The 20,034-nt window shown below is 40.4% G+C and overlaps 1 protein-coding gene across 1 annotated transcript in view; it reads left to right on the plus strand.

Moving 5' to 3' along the window:
- Positions 1 to 1,382: 1,382 nt before the first annotated feature.
- Positions 1,383 to 20,034, plus strand: part of LOC133364524 (bifunctional heparan sulfate N-deacetylase/N-sulfotransferase 4) — a 228,620-nt gene continuing 209,968 nt past the window's right edge. Inside the window, exon 1 of the mRNA XM_061585276.1 lies at positions 1,383 to 2,363. Coding sequence (XP_061441260.1) covers positions 1,383 to 2,363 — 981 coding nt within the window. The remainder of the gene's footprint in view (positions 2,364 to 20,034) is intronic.

A 20,034-nucleotide genomic window follows, 5' to 3' on the forward strand; every position in this document is an offset into this window, starting at 1 on the left:
TCTGAATACACTCAATTGATGTTAAAAAGAAAATGAATATGATAATTATGGATTTACATAGCACAAAGGCCAACCCCACCATTAGGCAGAATGAGGCAGGTACCTTAGGCAACAGATTCTGAGAGGTGGGGGTCAATGGTGAAGTGTCAGAGGACAAAGCTGTGTGTGTCACAGCCTGCCCTGTGCCACCTAAGCCGGCCTGCTGTCTTCAAGTGCAATGAAGGATGCTGCCCCACTACTAGCCTTAAAGTAAGGTTCAGCTGCAAGACCAGTCGGCTTTTATACATGAGAGGTACAGCAACATCTTATTCTTTGCCTCAGGCAGTAAAATGTCTTGGGCTGTCTAGCACTGTCTGTGTTCATGGTACTTTATAATATTCAAGAGAATAGGTCCTGCAGTATATGTGATTTAATGAAATGATTTTGGCAGCCTGGCCCATCAATTTGGGGCATGCCATTAAAAGGGATTATAGTTATCTATGCAACAAAAAAATGTAATCTTCCTTCCTTACATTATATAAGCACTGCTCCATGTAGAGATGAGACATTAATTTTGAAGGCCAAGCTGTAAACCAGTCCCCATTCTCTTAGTCACCTGGACTCTTAAATATAGGGCTACCTCCCAAATGTTTGATGTTGCCATTTCAAGAATCTTGAAATCCAGCCCTGTTGTATTAGGAATGTTCTTCTTGGAGGAAGACCAGAAATTCCCCAGACTACATTTGTTAAATATTTAAGATTTATCTTCACCTAAAGTACCTCTTTACCATCACTCTGCTGTCCTTGCAATCAGCCTTTACAGTCAAGTCGAAGGTGTCTTAACGCTAAATGTGCTTTTATGTAGCATGATCCATATAGGCTTTAATTAATATCACAAATATTTAGGATAACAACTATAAATTATAATTATTTTTTCCACACATAAACGACATGAGGAAGGCATCCCCCTGTCATTGTCTACTGCGGAATCAATAGAATTTTTCATGCTTAGGTGTTCTGTTTTTTTTAATAGAAGTGACTAGCTTATTTAATTAACACATTTTAATTGCTGTATGGATTTTTTTAACCTACTCTAATTTCTCACTTTGTTGCAGATAATGTTAATTGTCTCCTCCATTGATTATTGGCAACTGGTGCATTCAGAGAAGACTGCTTCTAACATAGATTTCCAGCTCTTTGGACTTCCAGTTCGCACAGTTTTGTAGCCTTGCCCACCCCCTTATAAATGCATTGCAATGGTCACATGAACGTCTGAAGGATGGTTCTGATACCATCTCTTGGTCTGTTTATAATGACACTTTAGAAGGAAGAAGCCAGTTGTGTGTTTTTTTAATAAATAAATAAATAAACTAAAACACAATAAATAGAAAGTGCTGCAAAAAATGAATCTTATTGTGAAACTTCGTAGAAGTTTCCGAACATTAGTCATTCTCTTGGCCACCTTCTGTTTAGCGAGCATAGTCATTTCTGCTTATTACTTGTATGCAGGTCACAAGCAGGAAATAGCCCTCATTGATACCACAGGAGGAGCAGAGTGCGAGGACCTTAAACCTTTACCATATAGGTCAATGGAACTCAAAATGGTGAAGCCAATTGATCCATCTAGGACTGATCCAACTGTGCTACTGTTTGTCGAAAGCCAATACTCTCAGCTCGGTCAAGACATCATAGCCATTCTGGAGTCGAGTCGATTTCAGTTTCAGATGGTAATTGCATCAGGGAAAGGGGACATTCCCCCACTGGCAGATAATGGCAAAGGGAAATATATCCTTGTAATCTATGAAAATATTTTGAAGTACACATCCATGGATTCATGGAACAGAGAACTCCTGGAAAAATACTGTGTGGAATACAGTGTTAGCATAATTGGTTTTCATAAAGCCAATGAGAACAGCTTGTCAAGCACTAAACTCAAAGGATTTCCATTGCATCTCTACAATAATGTAGCTCTGCAAGACTGTTTAGTAAATCCCCAGTCTCCTCTGCTACACATAACCAAAGCTCCAAGGGTTGAGAAAGGCCCATTACCTGGTGAAGACTGGACCGTTTTCCAATATAATCACTCCACTTATCAACCAGTGCTTTTAACAGAAATTCAAGCTTCCAAACCATTCCCAGCATCACTGCCTAAGGTTTCTCTCTATGCTACAGTGATTCAGGACCTGGGACTTCATGATGGGATTCAAAGAATTCTTTTTGGAAACAATTTGAACTTTTGGCTGCACAAACTCATTTTTATAGATGCCATCTCCTTTTTGTCAGGGAAGAGGCTTACATTGTCCTTAGATAGATATATACTTGTTGACATCGATGACATCTTTGTTGGGAAGGAAGGGACGAGGATGAATGTAAAAGATGTGAAGGTAAGATGAAAATGAATGGTGAATTTTTTCTCAGCAATACATTTCTGACACATAAAGTACCAGGAGCCAGGGAATTTTAACATTGTGTAGTCCTGCACCTTGCAAACACGCACCGATCCTAAAGGTCAGGTATGGGAACCTGTGGCCCTCAAGAGGTTGCTGGACTACAACTTCCATCATCCCTGACTATGCTGGCGGGCTGATGGGAGTCCAGCGACATATGGAGAGATAGTTTCACCATCCTTGCTGGAGGTGTTTAGAGGATGGGGGTTAGGTACTTTTTTACTGAATTATTGTCTTTTCTAAGTATATTCTTCCTCCAGGATTTTCAGGGTACCATACATCTCCAATTTTATCTTCACAGCAGCCTTGTGAGATGGGATAGGCTGAAGGATTCTGATTAGCCCAGCCAATGAGCTTCATGGTTGAATGGAAACCCAGGTATCCTCAGTCCAAGACTATCCACTATATCACACTGGCTATTTACCCTTAATGTTTGTGTTCACTGTTTAAGATATTTGGATTTATTTCAGATAGAAGATTTTTCTTTAAAATTTCTGCCAAACTAAACTGAAGGTAGGAGAGCTGATAGAGCAATCTATCAGGCCTGCTGGTCCACACCTTAATGATGAGCCACTCATCAGGCTAGTGGATAAATGCTTTTGCAAGTCAGGCCAGCATCAGATGGGTGGCAGACACAGAATTAGTGAATGAACAAGCAGACCACCCAAGGCAGGTCATTGAAACCCTAATACAGCTGTGGGCCATTGGGAGAAACAGTTAAGTGTCCTTGTATTAATAAAGTTTGCATCCTGCTAAGACATTATTGTTAACTTGAAAAGAAATGTTTTGGATGTTGTACCCAGAGGGATCCTCAGAGAAGAGGCTGGGCAAGCAGATACAATTTTGAGATTAAAATAAATAAATAAAGACAGACTAGCAGTATATGTAATGAAATCCTCCCTGGGAATTGTCTTAATGTATCTAAAGATCAAATGAATTATTTTTATGGCAACAAATATCTCAGCCATTTCTCCATTTCAATGCAATGAGCTCTTTGTTCATGGGTGATTGTTCATCTTGTGAGTGCTGAAATTATTCTCTAAGATATTAACATATATGCATAGCCCCCCCATACCTTTCAAGTTTCTTCCCCTCACCTATTGTTCTAGCCACAATTTGAAAGAAATCAAGTGGTAAAATGTGGTAAAAATGCAACCTGGTTTATCACATCTTTACCATTTGATTTCTCTGTTATTCTGGCCAGGACAACAGATGGGGAAAAGATATTTGGAACTCTGGTTGTTTCCTCATGAATCCAAGAAAGGCTTCCATAATGAAAGACTTTGAACTACAGGCTTAGGATGTGGTGGCATCATTCAAATAGAACAGTCTGTTATGTGAATAAGCTCTTTGTTATCTGCTATATGTAGGGCTACGCAAAACCTCTCCCTCTGTTTTGCAGTGTTCTGCTTTTCCGCCACATGGTCTTGGTTATGCATAGTCTCAGATATCCTTGATTTAGGAGCTGCAGACATAAATAGAAGATATATCCAGATGCACATCCAAGTACAGAGGCCACCCTTTGTTTTCATTGGGGCATGCGTTTAGTTATGCATTGACCATTATGCAACAACATGTCCAAGATTTTTCACTTCAAGCTTCTGATTCTTTTTCCTGGTGGAAAGTAAATGAGACAGAATCATACAGAACCAGGGTATTAAAATGACAGTATTTTTCCATCTTAAACCTGCCCACTGATCAAGATCTTCTGTGGCTCTTCTCTATGGACATCTGATTTCTGAAGTTAGGCAGGTGGTTACGAAAGAGGGACTTTTTTGGTGGTAGCACTTCAATTATGGAACTCTCTCCCTTGGCATACTTGCCTGGCACCATCTTTGCTATCTTTCAGACCCCAGGTAAAATCTATCTTGTTCTTTCTAATTCGTTCTTTCTAAAACTAATTTTTAATGGTATTAGAATATCTCACATTGTTTTTTGCTATAGTTTTTATTTGCTGGACACTGTTTGTGTTTTTATTATATATTGTATTTTCCTTATTTTTTTAGTGTTTCATTCTGTGAGCTGCCTTAAGACTGTTCCTAGCAAACTGTAGAATGAACATACATACATATATACATCATACAGAAAGGGTGTTCAGGATGATTCTGTTTTTATATAATGGAAATAAAATCCACCAGATTACAGTGGCATCCCTAGTTATATGCAATATTGTATCACACTTCTGTTACCACAACATCAGACTTGCAGCCTGACTGTAACTATATTTACTTGGAAGAAAGTCCAATTTATTTCAGTCAGACTTCTGATGGGGGTTGTAGTTCAGTAACATCTAGGGCAAAAGTTCTCTGTACCTGATCTAAAAAACAGACTCACCCTGATCTTAGAAATGCAGGACAGACATATGGATCAGATACACATGCCTCTCCTTAACATTTAGGGTTCTTGGCTGTTGGCATTTTTTCTTGTAGCTGTGTCTGGCTCGGGGTGGGGTGGGAGAAAGTTTGGCTATCCTTTTCATCTTGATGGCACATGCAGCTGGGGGGGATAGGAGAGATGGGAATGTGTTCAGGTCCCCTAAATGCCTAATTATATTATTGGTGGACTTTTAAATACAGTATAAGGAATCTAGTGCAGCTCCTATAGACACAACCCCCAGCTGATAGTAAGGGCAAAGGGGAATGTTGTTTGACAAGCAGGGCTGAACTAGATGTCTTTGTCTTACTTGCCAGGAATAATGTGCTATTTTATCTGCTGCTGTACAAGTTACTATTTGGGTTTAAAAAAAAAAAAAACCACAAGAATATAACACTATATAACTCAAACATTACAGCCAACTATGTGTTCAAAAATGCTTTCTGCTATAAAAAAAGGTTATACCTGCAGAAATTCTGAGCTATAACATTTTTGCTCTGGATAGGTTTCTCCTCCACAAGGGAAGGGGAGCTACATATAGATTTCTCTAGATATTTTGCAACATCAGAAGTTATTTTTAAGTTACTGAAATTTGGATCAGAAGTGCATTTGCGAAGGCTGTGCATGTTCCAGAAAAAAAGCAGCCAGGCAATTAATTGTTACTGAATTTTTATTTGGACAATTTGCATGGCTTACATGTATTAGCCATAATTTATGAATCTTTTTCATTAGATTGCTTAAATGCCCACTTGCATTTTGTGAAGACTGTCTGAAATCAATTGCTTTTGTTGTCTAGAAATGTTTATGGTTAACAAAAATAAACATTGCATGGCAGAGATGTGGTGTGTCAGGAAGTAAATGCCTAGGAGATACAGCAAGTAGGCATGCTAGGGTTTGACCACGGGGGGAGAAAGGCATAATTTCAGACTACATTTGGGGATGAGATGGAGAAGGTGCTTGCTGAGCCTCACCTCCCACACCAGTTGTGTCCCAATTCTTCCTCCAAGGAGCTTCAGTGTAGCATAGGCGTTCCTCTCCTTTCTCCCACCATTTTATCTTCACAAAACCCCTATGAGAGTGAGAGATTGTGACTGGTTCGAGCTCACTCAGTGAGCATCATGGCTGAGCTGGAATTTAAACACAAACCTTCCCACTCTCTAGTCCACCTTAATCACTACACCACATTGTCTCTAGTGAACACAATGACAGCTCAATATATGGTTAACCCTAAAGATATTCACTAATATTAGGAATCAGAATTGTTCCATGTGACTGCATAGAAGGCAGCAATTCTGGGGACGAACTCTGAAATAAAGGAAAGTAAGGGGGCATCACAGAGGTGTACGATGCTGTGTTCACATTACTGGCTTAAATGGCAACTAACTAGGCCGTTCTTTTTCTCAATTTAAATCCAAGCTGGTTTGGGGGGATATGCATCAAAATACAGCATTTCATATGAAATGAGAGGATAGATATGGATTGTGGCTAACATTGTGTTTACACTGCTTCCCAAAACCAGTGGTGGGAGCACACTGGATGCAGAGCAAACTGGAGTTGTACACAGCCTAAGATTATGCATGGCATGGAGAAAGTGGAAAGGGAGAGATTTTTACTAGAACCCAAGGCCATCCAATGAAGCTGAATGTTGGAAGCTTCAGGGCACACAAATGAAAGTACTTTACACAGCACATAGTTAAACTATGGAATCCACTTGCACAGAATATAGTAATGGCCAACTGAATGCCTTTTAAAAGGGGTTAGACAAATTCATGGAGGATAAGGCTATCAATGACTATTAGTCATAACAGCTGTGTACTATTTCTAGTATACCTCTGAACAGCAGTTGCTGGGGAACACAAATGGAGAGAGTGCTGTTGCACTCATATCCTGATTGTGGGTTTCCCATAGCCATCTGGTGGGTCATAGGAGGGGGCTGAGCATCTAATTCCATATAATTTTGGTCTCCCTGGGACACAATCATACTTCCATCCCATTATGAGCTATTGCATCCCATTCCATCTACACATGTTTATGCATTTTATATGCACTTTTTATGTAAAACCTTTCAGTGCAATGCAAGATCCATAAAAGTGTTTAATCTGACTGGGCATTGCATTCCAATTTGCAAGCAAGTTAGAAAGCATTAGATCAGGCTGGTCCATTGAGAAGGACAGAACAAATAAACTCTTCCCGAATCCCTAGCTGGCCACTGTGAGAACAGGATACTGAACTAGATGGGTCTATGGTCTGATCAAGCACAGCTCTTCTTATGTTCTTATTGGCTGTTTTACATGCCATTGTAAGATGTTTTAAATGTTGTGCAGTTCAAGTAAACATAGGAACATAAGAAGGGCCTGCTGGATCAGGCCAATCTAGGGTTGCCAGGCCCGGCCTCCAAGAGGTCTTCTGTATAAAGTTGTGCAGGGGGAAGGGAGAATTCCACCTTGTGGTTTTTCCCATTCCAGTGTTGCAAGAACACCTACACTTGGCTGACTTTCTCTTCTCCTAAAGATACAGGATCATTCTCAGGCCAGGAACCTGGCAACCCTACCAATGACCCATTTAGTCCAACATCCTTTTCTCACAGTGGCCAGCAGGACCCGAGAGCAAACAGTACTCTTCCCTCCTGCAGGTTCCAGCATCTGGTATTTGGAACTGTACTGCCTTCGACTATAGAGACAGAACATAGCCATCATGGCTAGCAGCCACTGATAGCCTTATCCTCCATGAATTTGTCTAATCCTCTTTTAAAGCTATCCAAATTGATGGTCATCACTGTCTCTTGTGGGAGCAAATTCCATAGTTTAACTATGTGCAGTAAAGTTCCTTTGTTGCACATTCCAGTTTCCTGTTTGCATCACTCACAAAGTTTGCAGCAGAAAAATATTACAGCAGTCACTATTTTCTCTATACTCAATGGATACAAGCATGGAGTTGCCACAGGTACAGCCTTAATAGATGATGTCACCTTTATGGATGTGATCCGTTGGCTGGTGCTGGTTTGAAAGGATTCCATCAGTTTGGTATCTATTCGAGTTCGTTCTTTGTCCACAAGCTGCTGCTTTTATCAATCTGTTTTTCCCTCTGAAAAAATATTGCTATTAATATTATATTTTAAAAGGAAATATCAATATTTTATAAGAAATGTTGATAAATTAAAGGAAATATCGATAAATTAAAGGAAATATAACTAAAAACAGGTTTTTTTAAAAAGATTGTTTCCAAAAATAACTGCAGAAAATCTGTACATAAAAATTCAATCCACAACGACAGAGAACAAGTGAATTAATGGAAAAATTGGTACCAAATCCAAATTAGGCTGAATTCTAGCATATCCCTACCTTTGATCAATATTTTCCTATTGATAAAAAGATGTTTGCTGTGACAAGGGATGATACCCGCAAAATAAAACAGTTTGAGACTAATCAGTATCCTGCATTTAGCTTTTAGAATAAGATGCTGATTTTTAGAGTTTTATTTTATTTGCTTTCAAATAAGATTGGTTTCTCAAAGTATTTGTTAATGAGTAATTTGCTGGCCATAGAATTTTAGAGTCCATTAGTATCCAAGCCACGTTTTTTGCTAATGAACATTATATTTTTTTAAAAAAACCCAGTGATTGGTTTACAGTTACAGAAAACTACCGAGACTTAGAAAACTATCTATCAAGACTCACAAAACTGAAAGTCAGTTCAGCAAAACAAAGAAAAGAAAAGGTCAGAAGGAGACAAGGAGAATGGATTAAATCTAAAGTATATTAGAGGGCTGTGGTTTATGTATTTCAGGCTGCCTAATGCTTTTTTTTTTTAAGATAGTGGTGTTCTGCTGTGCTAAAACACTGATACCTGATTCGAATGTTCAGGAAGAGTCCGTAATACAATTCCCATAGGCCTACTTTATCTCAGGATACATGTTGGGGGCAGGGTTGATTGTTTAAATGTGGCCCCATCATAAGATCTCTCTGCATGTGCAAAGCACACAACAACCACAACCAGGAATTAGAATTCCAGCATAGCAGCCTCCCTGACCTTTTCGTGTGTATTACTTTCAAGAGAGGTCTCCAGATATAACCTTGCAAATGAGTACAAACAATTTACTAGCTCACACACACAAATCCTATCTTGGTATGGAAGGATTACCAGAGGGTATACCATCTTTTCTGCCTTAAACATGTATATATCTCAATTCAAGTTTGCAACCTTCTGCTTGCTATCACCCAGTTAAAGGGTAGACTTGGGTTGCGACTGCACAATAGCTGCTTTGGATTGAAGTTTTGCATCATGTTGTCTGCTGCCCATCAGTTCCCTGTTCAAACAATCATTATGGCTAGTCATTTTGCATTGTACTGGCCTACTGCTCATCAGGTTCATATCTCAAGGACAGACCTGGCTAAATAATTGACACTGTGTTCTGCAATAGCTGAGTACAAACCAGTTGCTTTTTCAAGGCACTTATCTCCAACAGCATAGCAAATATTCACAACAGGGCAAATGTTAACAGAAGGCAAACATTATGCTCAGTGTTGACAAAATGTGCAGGGATGGGGGAAGCGTTTGTTTGCTTGTTGTTTGTTTTATACCTCCACCCCTCAATAAAATTCCTAGGGTGGGTTGCAAAATTTCAAAGCACAATAAACCAATTGTAAAAACATACAAAACAGTAAAATCAACAGGAACAGCATAAAAACAACAGGCATCATGCCTATTCTCACACTTAATCAACACTGCATGTGAACATATTCACAGTCCTTATTCTCAGTCTCTGTATTCTCTCCTTTTAATGGGGGATTCAGTTTGGTTTTGCCTTTCAATTCGGGAAAAATGTTACCCCTCGCTGTTAGAAGAGGTCTTCGAGCACGATTCTTGAGCCAGTACCTAATGATTCTTCAGTGGTGTCTTAACATTTTGTTGATGATTCATTAAAACAAGAGGATTTTTTTTTTTAAAAAAAGTCTATATTTATTATCAACAGATGCGGAAAGCTAGTGAGTAGTTTACTCAGATCTCACATGCTGCTAAGCTCTGTGGGATTTACTTCCTCCTGGGAAGTATTGTTTCCTTACTCTTCCTGTCTCCACATCTGTACAAGGATTCTTTGACTATCATCTGATTCACACACAGGGATGGGGGGGCATTTGATTCAGTTAGGCGAATTTACCTAATTCACACTTTCTGAAACAAGATGTAAAGTGAAATACCAGCCATCCTTCGAAATTCCTATTTCTCTGAATTTTGCACTGCAGTTCCCCAGCCAAGTAATGTGTTCAAAAATGGATATACTAAGCTAAATGCTCATGTTAGTGAAACTGACATACAAAAATGCATCATATTAGGGAAAGTGCTTTGCAAAAATACATATATGCTAAAACTGCATTAAAATGTTAGGCAAAATTGCATACAAAATGTGTATACTAGGAGAAATTCATACTAAAATGCTGATGAAATTTCATGAGGTTTTTTTTAAATCACAAAATCATGTGGAAATGTGAAGAACTGAATTTAAGATTAGAAAAATGAGAAACATATTCACCCATCCCTATTTGCACGTTGTACTAAGCCAAACTATGACTTTGTATAATTGCACAAGTGTGTAGGATCCTGGAGAGAAGACCACAGCCTCTTCACTCCTCCCTGGTGGTTTTGCTGCTATACTGTGCTGAGGTATGCCACAGTGTGGCTTAGCGTGTCATTAAAACCCAGGTTAATGGTTTAACTCTCTCCAGACTAACTGTAAGCTGTAACCAAGATTTGTCCTATATTTTACGCCCCGTGGTTTGTCCAGGATAGCTAAACCGCAAGCCCATGTTTGGGCGACACTCTTAGAAAACCATGCCTTATCTCATGGCACAGCAGCAAAACAACCAAACAGGAGCAAAGAGGCTGAGAGCTCCTCTCTGGAAGGTCTGAAAGGAGTGTGGAGAGAAACAGGAGTGTGGAGAGTCTCTTGTTTTGGATTTGACTGTAGGATTTATTTTATAATCTTATCTTTACCTCTTCATAAAATTAAGGGAGCTAAATAAAATCATACGTATAACTGAAAAGGACAGAAGAAACTAAACCATGAATATTATTTGCTTTGTGCTCAGGAATATCTATTGTTTGAAAAACATATCTCAGATTTAATTTCTACAGTACTTTATTCTGAACAGCCAGAAATGCATGAAATATATTGGGCAATTATATAACATTTCCTGGTAGAAGGGCACTTTGATAAGGGTGTTGTTTTTCTATATGATATTTAGGTGTTAAAAAGTGATAGTGAAAGTGCACTGCTTAGGCACATTCTCTGTGCATTGATTCCTTTCCCCTCTAGACCTCATGACCCTCAAACATCCCCTTTGGTTCACATGTTCTAAGCATTAACTTTCTTCCCTTCTCAAATGATATAAAATGCCATTAGTTTTTGACACCTCGGATTTTTGAAGGTCTCTATTTTTTACTCTCACCTGGTCTTTGTGCATGAAAAAGCACTTTGAACTCTGAAAGAGTGCTCTCATTTTGGTGCCATAAAGACACAAATACATGTAAGAGTCACACAGATCTTTTGATCATAGGGAAGGAAATAGCACCATAACATCAAGGGACTGTTTCCTGCATGTGTTCAGGAAAAGGCGTTAGGTGAGATAAACCTAATTATAGTGCAACCATTTGGTAGGTTCTGTGATCTTTCTGAAAGAATCATTGATTTTATTACATACAAAGAAGGACAAAAAAGAAAATGTGAACTGCCCCCCCCAACCATTTCCCCTTCTATGGCCAAAGTTATAAAGTTAAAGCTTTTGCAGAGAGGGCATAAAATCTGCTTGTCAAATATGTGTAACCAGGTACCTCTCAGCTGACAGTATAAGTTGCATCAGGGATATTTCTTGAGCTGACATTTATTGCAGACAGTTTCCCAGAGGTATTAAAGACCCAACAAAGTTGCCTTAAAACTGGATATAATTGATGTGCAGGGGGAGAGGGGAGTGAAAGCAGCAGCAGCAGCATTGTTACAAGCAGGCTCATGGGGGCAGGATGCTTCACACATTCAGCATACACACATTGGGAGCCTGCTGTTTCAATGCTATAACCTCTCCCCATCCATGTTCATTGAATCCAGTTTGAGTGCCAGGGTAAGCACTTCAAAAGGTGCACAAAGAAGGTGATCAAGCCCAGATCCCGGTCAATCTGTTGGAGTAAAGCCCAGGATTTTCAGGGGTTCTGCTCACCTGTAGCCCCAAAAACTGGTAATTATTGTTCCTCATTAAAAACAAGAGATAATCCCATGAAAGATATTGTATTGTAAATGACCAGACCATGTTATGAATGTTTGTTGCCACCACTTGTTGCCACCATAGCCTTATCCAGGCATTACTGTAAAATTCCATCTGCAAGGGGGAGCACAGGGTAAAGCATAGTAGCTCCTCCCCCTCATCACCATTGCCTTCTGGGAGTTCAGGTAACTGCCTGAAACAAGGAAGCCTTCTGACTGTTTCAGGATCCTGAAAATCAGGAGTCTATTTCATGCAGAGAGCCTACGTAAGTAGAGACAGGCTCCCTGATTCAGACAGTCATCCTTGGTGCTGGCTGCAGGTTTTGGAGGGTCTTTGGGCAACACACCCTCCATGGCTCCCTTCCCTCAGTGAGCCTACCTTCTCGCTGCCATTGTCACCAACTGCTCCACTTCTTCCTCATCATTGCTACCATCTTCTTCCTTGCCAGGTAGGGAGCCAATGATCAACCAGCCAGTGGCATCTATTACTACTTTTTACCAACAGTATTGTCTGGGCCACAGTGAGAGGCTGGTGGAGAAACAGATTGCAAGGGTGAAGACGAGGAGTAGGTCTGGGGGGGTCTTGTTAGTGGGGGCCCTGACCTCAGCAGATGCCCAACCATGCTGACTTTTGATGCTAGCCTTGCACCATTAAACTCACAGATGGCAACAGAAAGAAAGGATGGAGCTAGGACGCTTGTCCCCATGCCCCTCCATGTGTGGAATTTCCAGCATACAATAATAGGATTGTGTACACTTATCCTCATCCTCTGTATTGGTGCTGATGCAGCCTTAGTTTGGGTTAGAATTATGACCTCTCTCTGTCCCTAACAACCAGGTTGTCATTCTTCTTCAGGAGAATTGGCCTCTTCTCTACCTGGCATAAGTGGAAACATTGGTGCTACTTGGAGGATCCCATCAGGAATGGAAATCGGGGTGCTGGAGGGGTATATGAAGTCTTAAATTAATAAACACATTGTAAATTGCACATACATTTCCAGGAAATGGAATTAAATCAATTAGTCCTTTTTCTATAGAGAACCAAAGTAATGCCCTCTAATGAGATCTCTTCAGTCACTCTATTCTTCTTTGTTAAATAAAGTGAAATATTTAAGGGACTGTGACAAAATTAAACAGTTTATTAATAGTTTGTTTACTTGTTCATTGCCTTACTATTTTAGGAACTTAGCTGGTAGGTAGCTAAAGGAAAAGAAGAAGAAGCTGAATTCCTTTGTGTAGATCAAAAGGCTGCCTGTTCTTTCAGGCAGGTTGGAGGATTGCCCTTCTAAGCACCTTTTACTTAAATAGCAATAGGTCTGAGTGTCATTCCCATCTCTGGTCATCTATGGAAGCAACAGATAAAGTAAATTTCCCCAGGGAATCAGATATGTTTGGAATGTTATATCTGGATGATATTCTGCTTAGGGGTTTTTTTCTACACAAATTATAAAACAAATATTTTTGGAATGTTTTAGAGGCTGTTTCTGTTAATAATTCAATTAATAATTATTTTTAAATAAAGTTTGCATATTCTTTTCACTTCCATCAAGTTGCCCCCTCTTTTGTTCCAAAACTCTAACCATAAAGTGCTCCTGAAATAACTTGTTTGTATATTTGTAAATTTAATTGTTCGGGGTTTTGCTGAATTTTAAAGACATTTCAGACTTTCATCAGAAGTATCATGTTTGCCAAGTCTAAAGCTCAAGACAGAGAGTGGATTTGCTATTAAAGTTTCTGCCACTATAGTGTTGTTGTACTTTTGTTGAATTTTTGCAGACATATTGTAAACATCCATGGCCCCTGTTTTGTAAATGACTGATAGTACTAGGAATGTTTCAGCTGAATGTTCAGGGCATATTCAGCTTAGCTTTTAACATAATTCCAACTTTTGAAGTTCCCCACGTTAATATGGACATGCTGCATGACCATATTGAGCTATTTGCAAACTAAAATGCATCTAAGCAGGGATACTTGAAGAATTCCATCTCTACTAATTGTGATACAACTTGACCTGATATGCACCTTCTGGCATAATGTGCAGATTGGAATGGAACATTAGAAAACGTCTAATGAAGTTCTCATCTCAAAACATATAACACTAATTTTAAAATGTGCATTTTGATAGCAGGTACACTTATTATTTTGTTCTTTTGAGAGAAAATAGGGAATAGACCCACTGGAATTAATGAACATGGTTTAGGAAATCTGAACCTTTCACTTAGTTGGGGTGGTGATAGATTAAGCGGAGGCATCCCTCCGCTCACTTCTGCCAGCTCAGCTGGCCTCTTGCTGGCCATTGAATGAGGCTTTCCTCTCCCAACAAGCCTTTTAAGTAGAGTCCTTATCTCAGCCTGCATCTGTATTGAAATTATTTTCAGTTGGTTTTAGATATTTTAATTGTTTAATTGTTTGTGTGTTTGCCGACTTAGCCTTCTTTGGGAGAAAGGGTGGGTAATAATCAGAGCTTGGAAAAGTTACTTTTTTGAACTACAACTCCCATCAGCCCAATCCAGTAGCCATGCTGGCTAGGGCTGATGGGAATTGTAGTTCAAAAAAGTAACTTTTCCAAGCTCTGGTAATAATAACGATGATGATGATGTTGGCCAGGTTCCTGTTAATAGGCCGCCACTATGAAGTAGCTGCTGCAAATAAATCACCTTTCCTTTTTTAAAGAAAGTGTGGAACTGCTCAAAGTCATCTGTTGTCATGTTTTGTAGAACTCTATATTAACCTGTGTTTTAAATATCAATGCATGTTAGTTAAGGGGGGGGAAGGAAAGCAGCAGCAATCGGTTGTTTCCTGTATTAGAAAATAACACATTAAGAAGTGAATCAGTGCCATAGCAGAAAGGGTATCTAATCCAAACTTAAAGATCAGTCATAATTATTGTCTTAAAAGCACTTGATGCTGCAATAAACACTTCACAAAGAATGTCAGATGTAATGCACTTCCACCAGTAACAATATTACTTATGTTTCTTTAAATAGGTCTTTGTCTTCTAAATGCATGGGGAACAAATAGCTCTCAAGTCAACAACACCACTTAGTATCATTATACAAGAAATTTCCAAGCAACCCAATTCAGATAGGGGCATTATTAATTCATTGGAGTGCATGCATAGACAGATGGATAGAGAGGAGAGAAAGATGGTTGTAGAGCAAAACACCTTCCACTTTACTGTCTGAATATTCTTGTACAGAATCTGCAGCAATCGGTTTTGAAGCACCAATAGATGTTTGCTGTCAGCCATTTGCTAATTCAACTATGGCAATGGGCAAAATCTGTCAATTTCAGATTCTCTCGGTTTCCATTTTTTCCACTGTTTTCAGTTCTTCACATTTCCACATCAGTTTGTAATTCTTTTTTGAGTCCTCATGAAAATTTATCTGCATTTTAGTGCAAATTTCTGCTAATATGCACATCTTTGCAAAGCAATTTTCTGAAATATAATGCATTTTTGCATGGTATTTGCATTAATATATGAATTTTTATGCACACTTTAAACTAGTGTGTGCATTTTTGTGCACATCACTTGGCTAAAGAACGGCATCGCAAAATTCAGAAAAGTGTGAATTTTGAAGGATGGCTGTGTTTCAGTTCACGTGTTTCAGAATGTGTAAATTAGGCAGGCTCGGCTTTAAATACAAACTGAATCATTCCCCCCCCCACAATCCCTATTCAATGTATGCATTGTTTTTAAGAAAAGAAATCTTAGGATCTCTTGACCGACTCCTCACATATTTTGCAGTCCATTCCAATGCATGCTTACTGGGAAACTAATCTGATTTAGCTCTGTGGAGCTTAGTCCCAAGAGCTTGCAGAGCTGAAGCATTATTTAACATATTGCGCTGGAAAGGAGGGAGCAAAAGCCTGAAAAGCAGCAGCTGAAAGGAAGCAAGAGGCAGGGAGAAGAGGCCACTTTCAGGTGGTACCTCACTGCAAAATCTGCAATAAATGCTGAAGAGGCAAGCTACTTAACTAGTGTGAATTTTAAATTTCAATTAAAAGCAGCATAGCCCTTCAGCAATGCAAGTGGAAACAAGAAAGGTAGAATGATGGGTGAAACTTAAGAGGAGAAAATCAAAGTCCAGAGGAGGAAGCATTTGGTAAATGGACTTAGAAGTCTTTGCCACGACACCAAAGAAGACTCATGACACAGAAATGGAATAATGTCATATTTATTAAAATATAATGAATATTAAACCTTAACCAATCTCAGCAAATTAACCGAATTACAACTACTTTGGGCAGGTGAGGCTCAACCTAACTGGGAGGGAATCCTCCCTCCAGTCCTGAGGGCATGTCAGTCACCGCAGACTGTAACTCACCAGTCAAGGATGTGGGAAAACTATTCCCTCCTTGCTAGTGGAGCTAGGTATATGGTTTCAACCGCATCCTGGCCCTGCTGTACAGGCGTTCACCATGATGCGCAAGCTGGTCCCACAAAGACACTCCCCGGATCCCCACCAGACATTCAGCACTGATGGTTCACTAGGGAGTGCCCCTTTACCAAAAATGCCTCATCCTCCTCAATTTCCCCCCCTGCTACCTCACCTGCCCAAATTCCATGCCTGCTAAAGCAAGACAACCACACCCTCCCAGAAGACCAATCAAATCAAACCGAGCAGTATGGAGTAGGCAAAACCAAAAGGATTCTGAAATCAGGATCCCTCCCAAAAAATTCATACTCAGCCCCAACTGGCGACTAGCAAAAGCCCATACTGACAAGGGAGGGAGGGAGGGTGCCGTGAGGCAAAAAGGTGAATTCGCAAGGAAGAGCAGGCTTATAAACCCACTAATCCTTGCATCCCATTGGACAACCTAGCCCACCTGACCCCACTTGGGACCTTCGGGTACATTCCCGAGCCTTCTCAAGAGTGGGGGTGGCAGCAAACATGCCCCCGCGCAAGGCGGGAACGCCATTTGCTGCTCATCTGCAGCACATGGAACTAGATAGAGAGGCTCGTGTTCTGAGTGGGAAGCAACTAAATGAGGGCCCTTCCAAGTGTCCTCCTGTGTGATGGCTATAAAGTAAGCTACTCTGTTTATTGAATATATATTTATTAAATAAATTAAATTTCTGCCCTGTCCTTCCTCTCACAGGAGCCCATAGCGGCAAACACATCAGTGAGAGCACAATACAATTAAAAATAATATAAAACCATATTTTAATCTTCATCCTGGTTCTGGGGAAAAAAATCACACTAAAGTGGGGCTATTTCTTAGCCCCAGAAACCATGGAAGGGGGGTCAGCAGTGGTGTGTTTGACAATACGCAAACACCCAGAGATTTTTCTGAGCAGTAAACACTTGCCCCTTACCTGTACATATTGAGTAAACAACAAAATTTCCAGTTTTTTGAAAAGCTATTATTTTTATTTTCAGTTACAAACAACAACAAAAACTATGAAGTAAACTATTGAAGGGAAAAAAATAAAATATGAAAACACTACAAACTGTTTAGAAACAACATTATGTTATTACAGCAGAAAACTCATGTTGGTGGTTTCCTGGGGTATTTTCTGACCCCATTAATAAACCGTCAAGAAAACTGTTGGCCCTGGTTGGACTTTGATGATGTCCCTAGTTGTTCTGTGGTGGACTGATCTTGGAGATGTCCTCCAGACCCTTCCATTTCTTCCTCTGGTATGTCCAGCTAGATTGTCAAAAGGGGGGGATACCCTACTTTGAATGCAGTCAGCCTGCCTGCCTGAAATCTGCCTGGTGTGCCCAGCTAGATTGACATAAATATGGGAGGAGGGAAACCCTACTTTTCCCAGAACGTTGGGGGGAGGGAGCTTGGGCAAAGAAAAGCATTTATGATTCCCAACAATTATAAAATAAAATTTACTTTGCTTGTAGAACCCATTTTCTTCTTTCAAGAGCCAAAGGTGAGACCTTCAGTAACAATGGGTCCTTGGAGATGTGATTGCAAGTTTGTTTACTGCTTTGTCATGTTGTTGTTGTTGTTATGTGCCTCCAAGTTGACCACAACTTATGGCAACCTTATGAATCAGTGACCTCCAAGAGCATCTGTCATGAACCACCCTGTTCAGATCTTGTAAGTTCAGGTCTGTGACTTCCTTTATGGAATCAATCCATCTCTTGTTTGGCCTTCCTCTTTTTCTACTCCCTTCTGTTTTTCCAAGCATTATTGTCTTTTCTAGTGAATCCTGTCTTCTCATTATGTGTCCAAAGTATGATAACCTCAGTTTCATCATTTTAGCTTCTAGTGATAGTTCTGGTTTAATTTGTTCTAACACCCAATTTTAGGTCTTTTCCACAGTCCATGGTATGCACAAAGCTCTCCTCCAACACTTTCAAATGAGTTGATTTTTCTCCTATCCGCTTTTTTCACTGTCCAACTTTCACATGCATACATAGAGATCGGAAATACCATGGTCTGAATGATCCTGACTTTAGTGTTCAGTGATCCATCTTTGCATTTGAGGACCTTTTCTAGTTCTCTCACAGCTGCCCTCCCTAGTCCTAGCCTTCTTCTGATTTCTTGACTATTGTCTCCATTTTGGTTAATGACTGTGCCAAGGTACTGATAATCTTTGACAAGTTTATTTATTTATTTATTTGTTTGTTTCATTTATAGACCGCCCATAGCGAATGGCTCTCTGGGCGGTGTACAAAAAGGTTAAAATACAAAATATCAATGATAAAATCAGACAACAAACAATAAACACAAGCAGCAACTAAAGAAAAAAATAAAAAATAAAAAAATTAAATTATAACATAAACGCTTAAAATGCCTGGGAGCATAGCCAGGTCTTAACCTGGCGCCGAAAAGATAGAAGCGTAGGCGCCAGGCGTACTTCTTCGGGGAGGCTGTTCCACAGTTCGGGGGCCACTACAGAAAAGGCCCTAGATCGAGTAACTGTCCTCCGGGCTTCTCGATGGGTTGGTACCCGGAGGAGGGCCTTAGATGCTGAGCGAAGTGACCGGGTAGGTTCATAGTGGGAGAGGCGTTCCACAAGATATTGCGGTCCCACGCCGTGTAAGGCTTTATAGGTCAAAACCAGCACCTTGAATCTGGCTCGGAAACAAATAGGTAGCCAGTGCAAACGGGCCAGAACAGGTGTTATATGTGCTGACCGGCTGGTCCTCGTCAGCAGTCTGGCTGCTGCATTTTGCACTAGCTGAAGCTTCCGAACTGTCTTCAAGGGCAGCCCTACATAGAGCGCATTACAGTAATCCAGCCTAGAAGTTACCAGAGCATGAACAACTGAGGCGAGGTCATCCCTGTCCAGATAGGGGCGTAGCTGGGCTACCAACCGAAGGTGGTAGAACGCATTCCTTGCCACCGAGGCCACTTGCGCCTCAAGAGACAAGGAAGGATCGAAAAGAACTCCCAGACTACGAACCTGTTCCTTCAAGGGGAGTGTAACCCCATCTAGAACAGGGTGAACATCCACCATCTGGGCAGGGGAGGCACTCACCAACAGTTCTCAGTCTTGTCTGGATTGAGTCTCAGTTTATTAGCTCTCATCCAGTCCATTATCGCGGTCAGGCAATGATTCAGCACATGCACAGACTCACCTGTAGAAGATGAAAAGGAGAAATAGAGCTGCGTGTCATCAGCGTACTGGTGGCAACGCACTCCAAAACTCCTGATGACGGCACCCAGAGGCTGCATGTAGATGTTAAAAAGCATGGGGGACAAAATCGACCCCTGAGGGACTCCACAATGGAGAGTCCAAGGTGTCGAGCAATGTTCCCCAAGTACTACCTTCTGGCGACGATCCGCCAAGTAGGAGCGGAACCACTGCCAAGCAGTGCCTCCAACTCCCAACTCCGTGAGTCTCCCCAGAAGGATACCATGGTCGATGGTATCAAACGCCACTGAGAGATCAAGGAGAATCAACAGAGTCACACTCCCTCTGTCCCTCTCCCTACAGAGGTCATCGTACAGGGCGACCAAGGCTGTTTCAGTGCCAAAACCAGGCCTAAAACCGGATTGAAACGGATCTAGATAA

The sequence above is a fragment of the Rhineura floridana genome, chromosome 9 (genome assembly GCF_030035675.1).
Source record: "Rhineura floridana isolate rRhiFlo1 chromosome 9, rRhiFlo1.hap2, whole genome shotgun sequence".
NCBI classification, from domain to species: domain Eukaryota; kingdom Metazoa; phylum Chordata; class Lepidosauria; order Squamata; family Rhineuridae; genus Rhineura; species Rhineura floridana.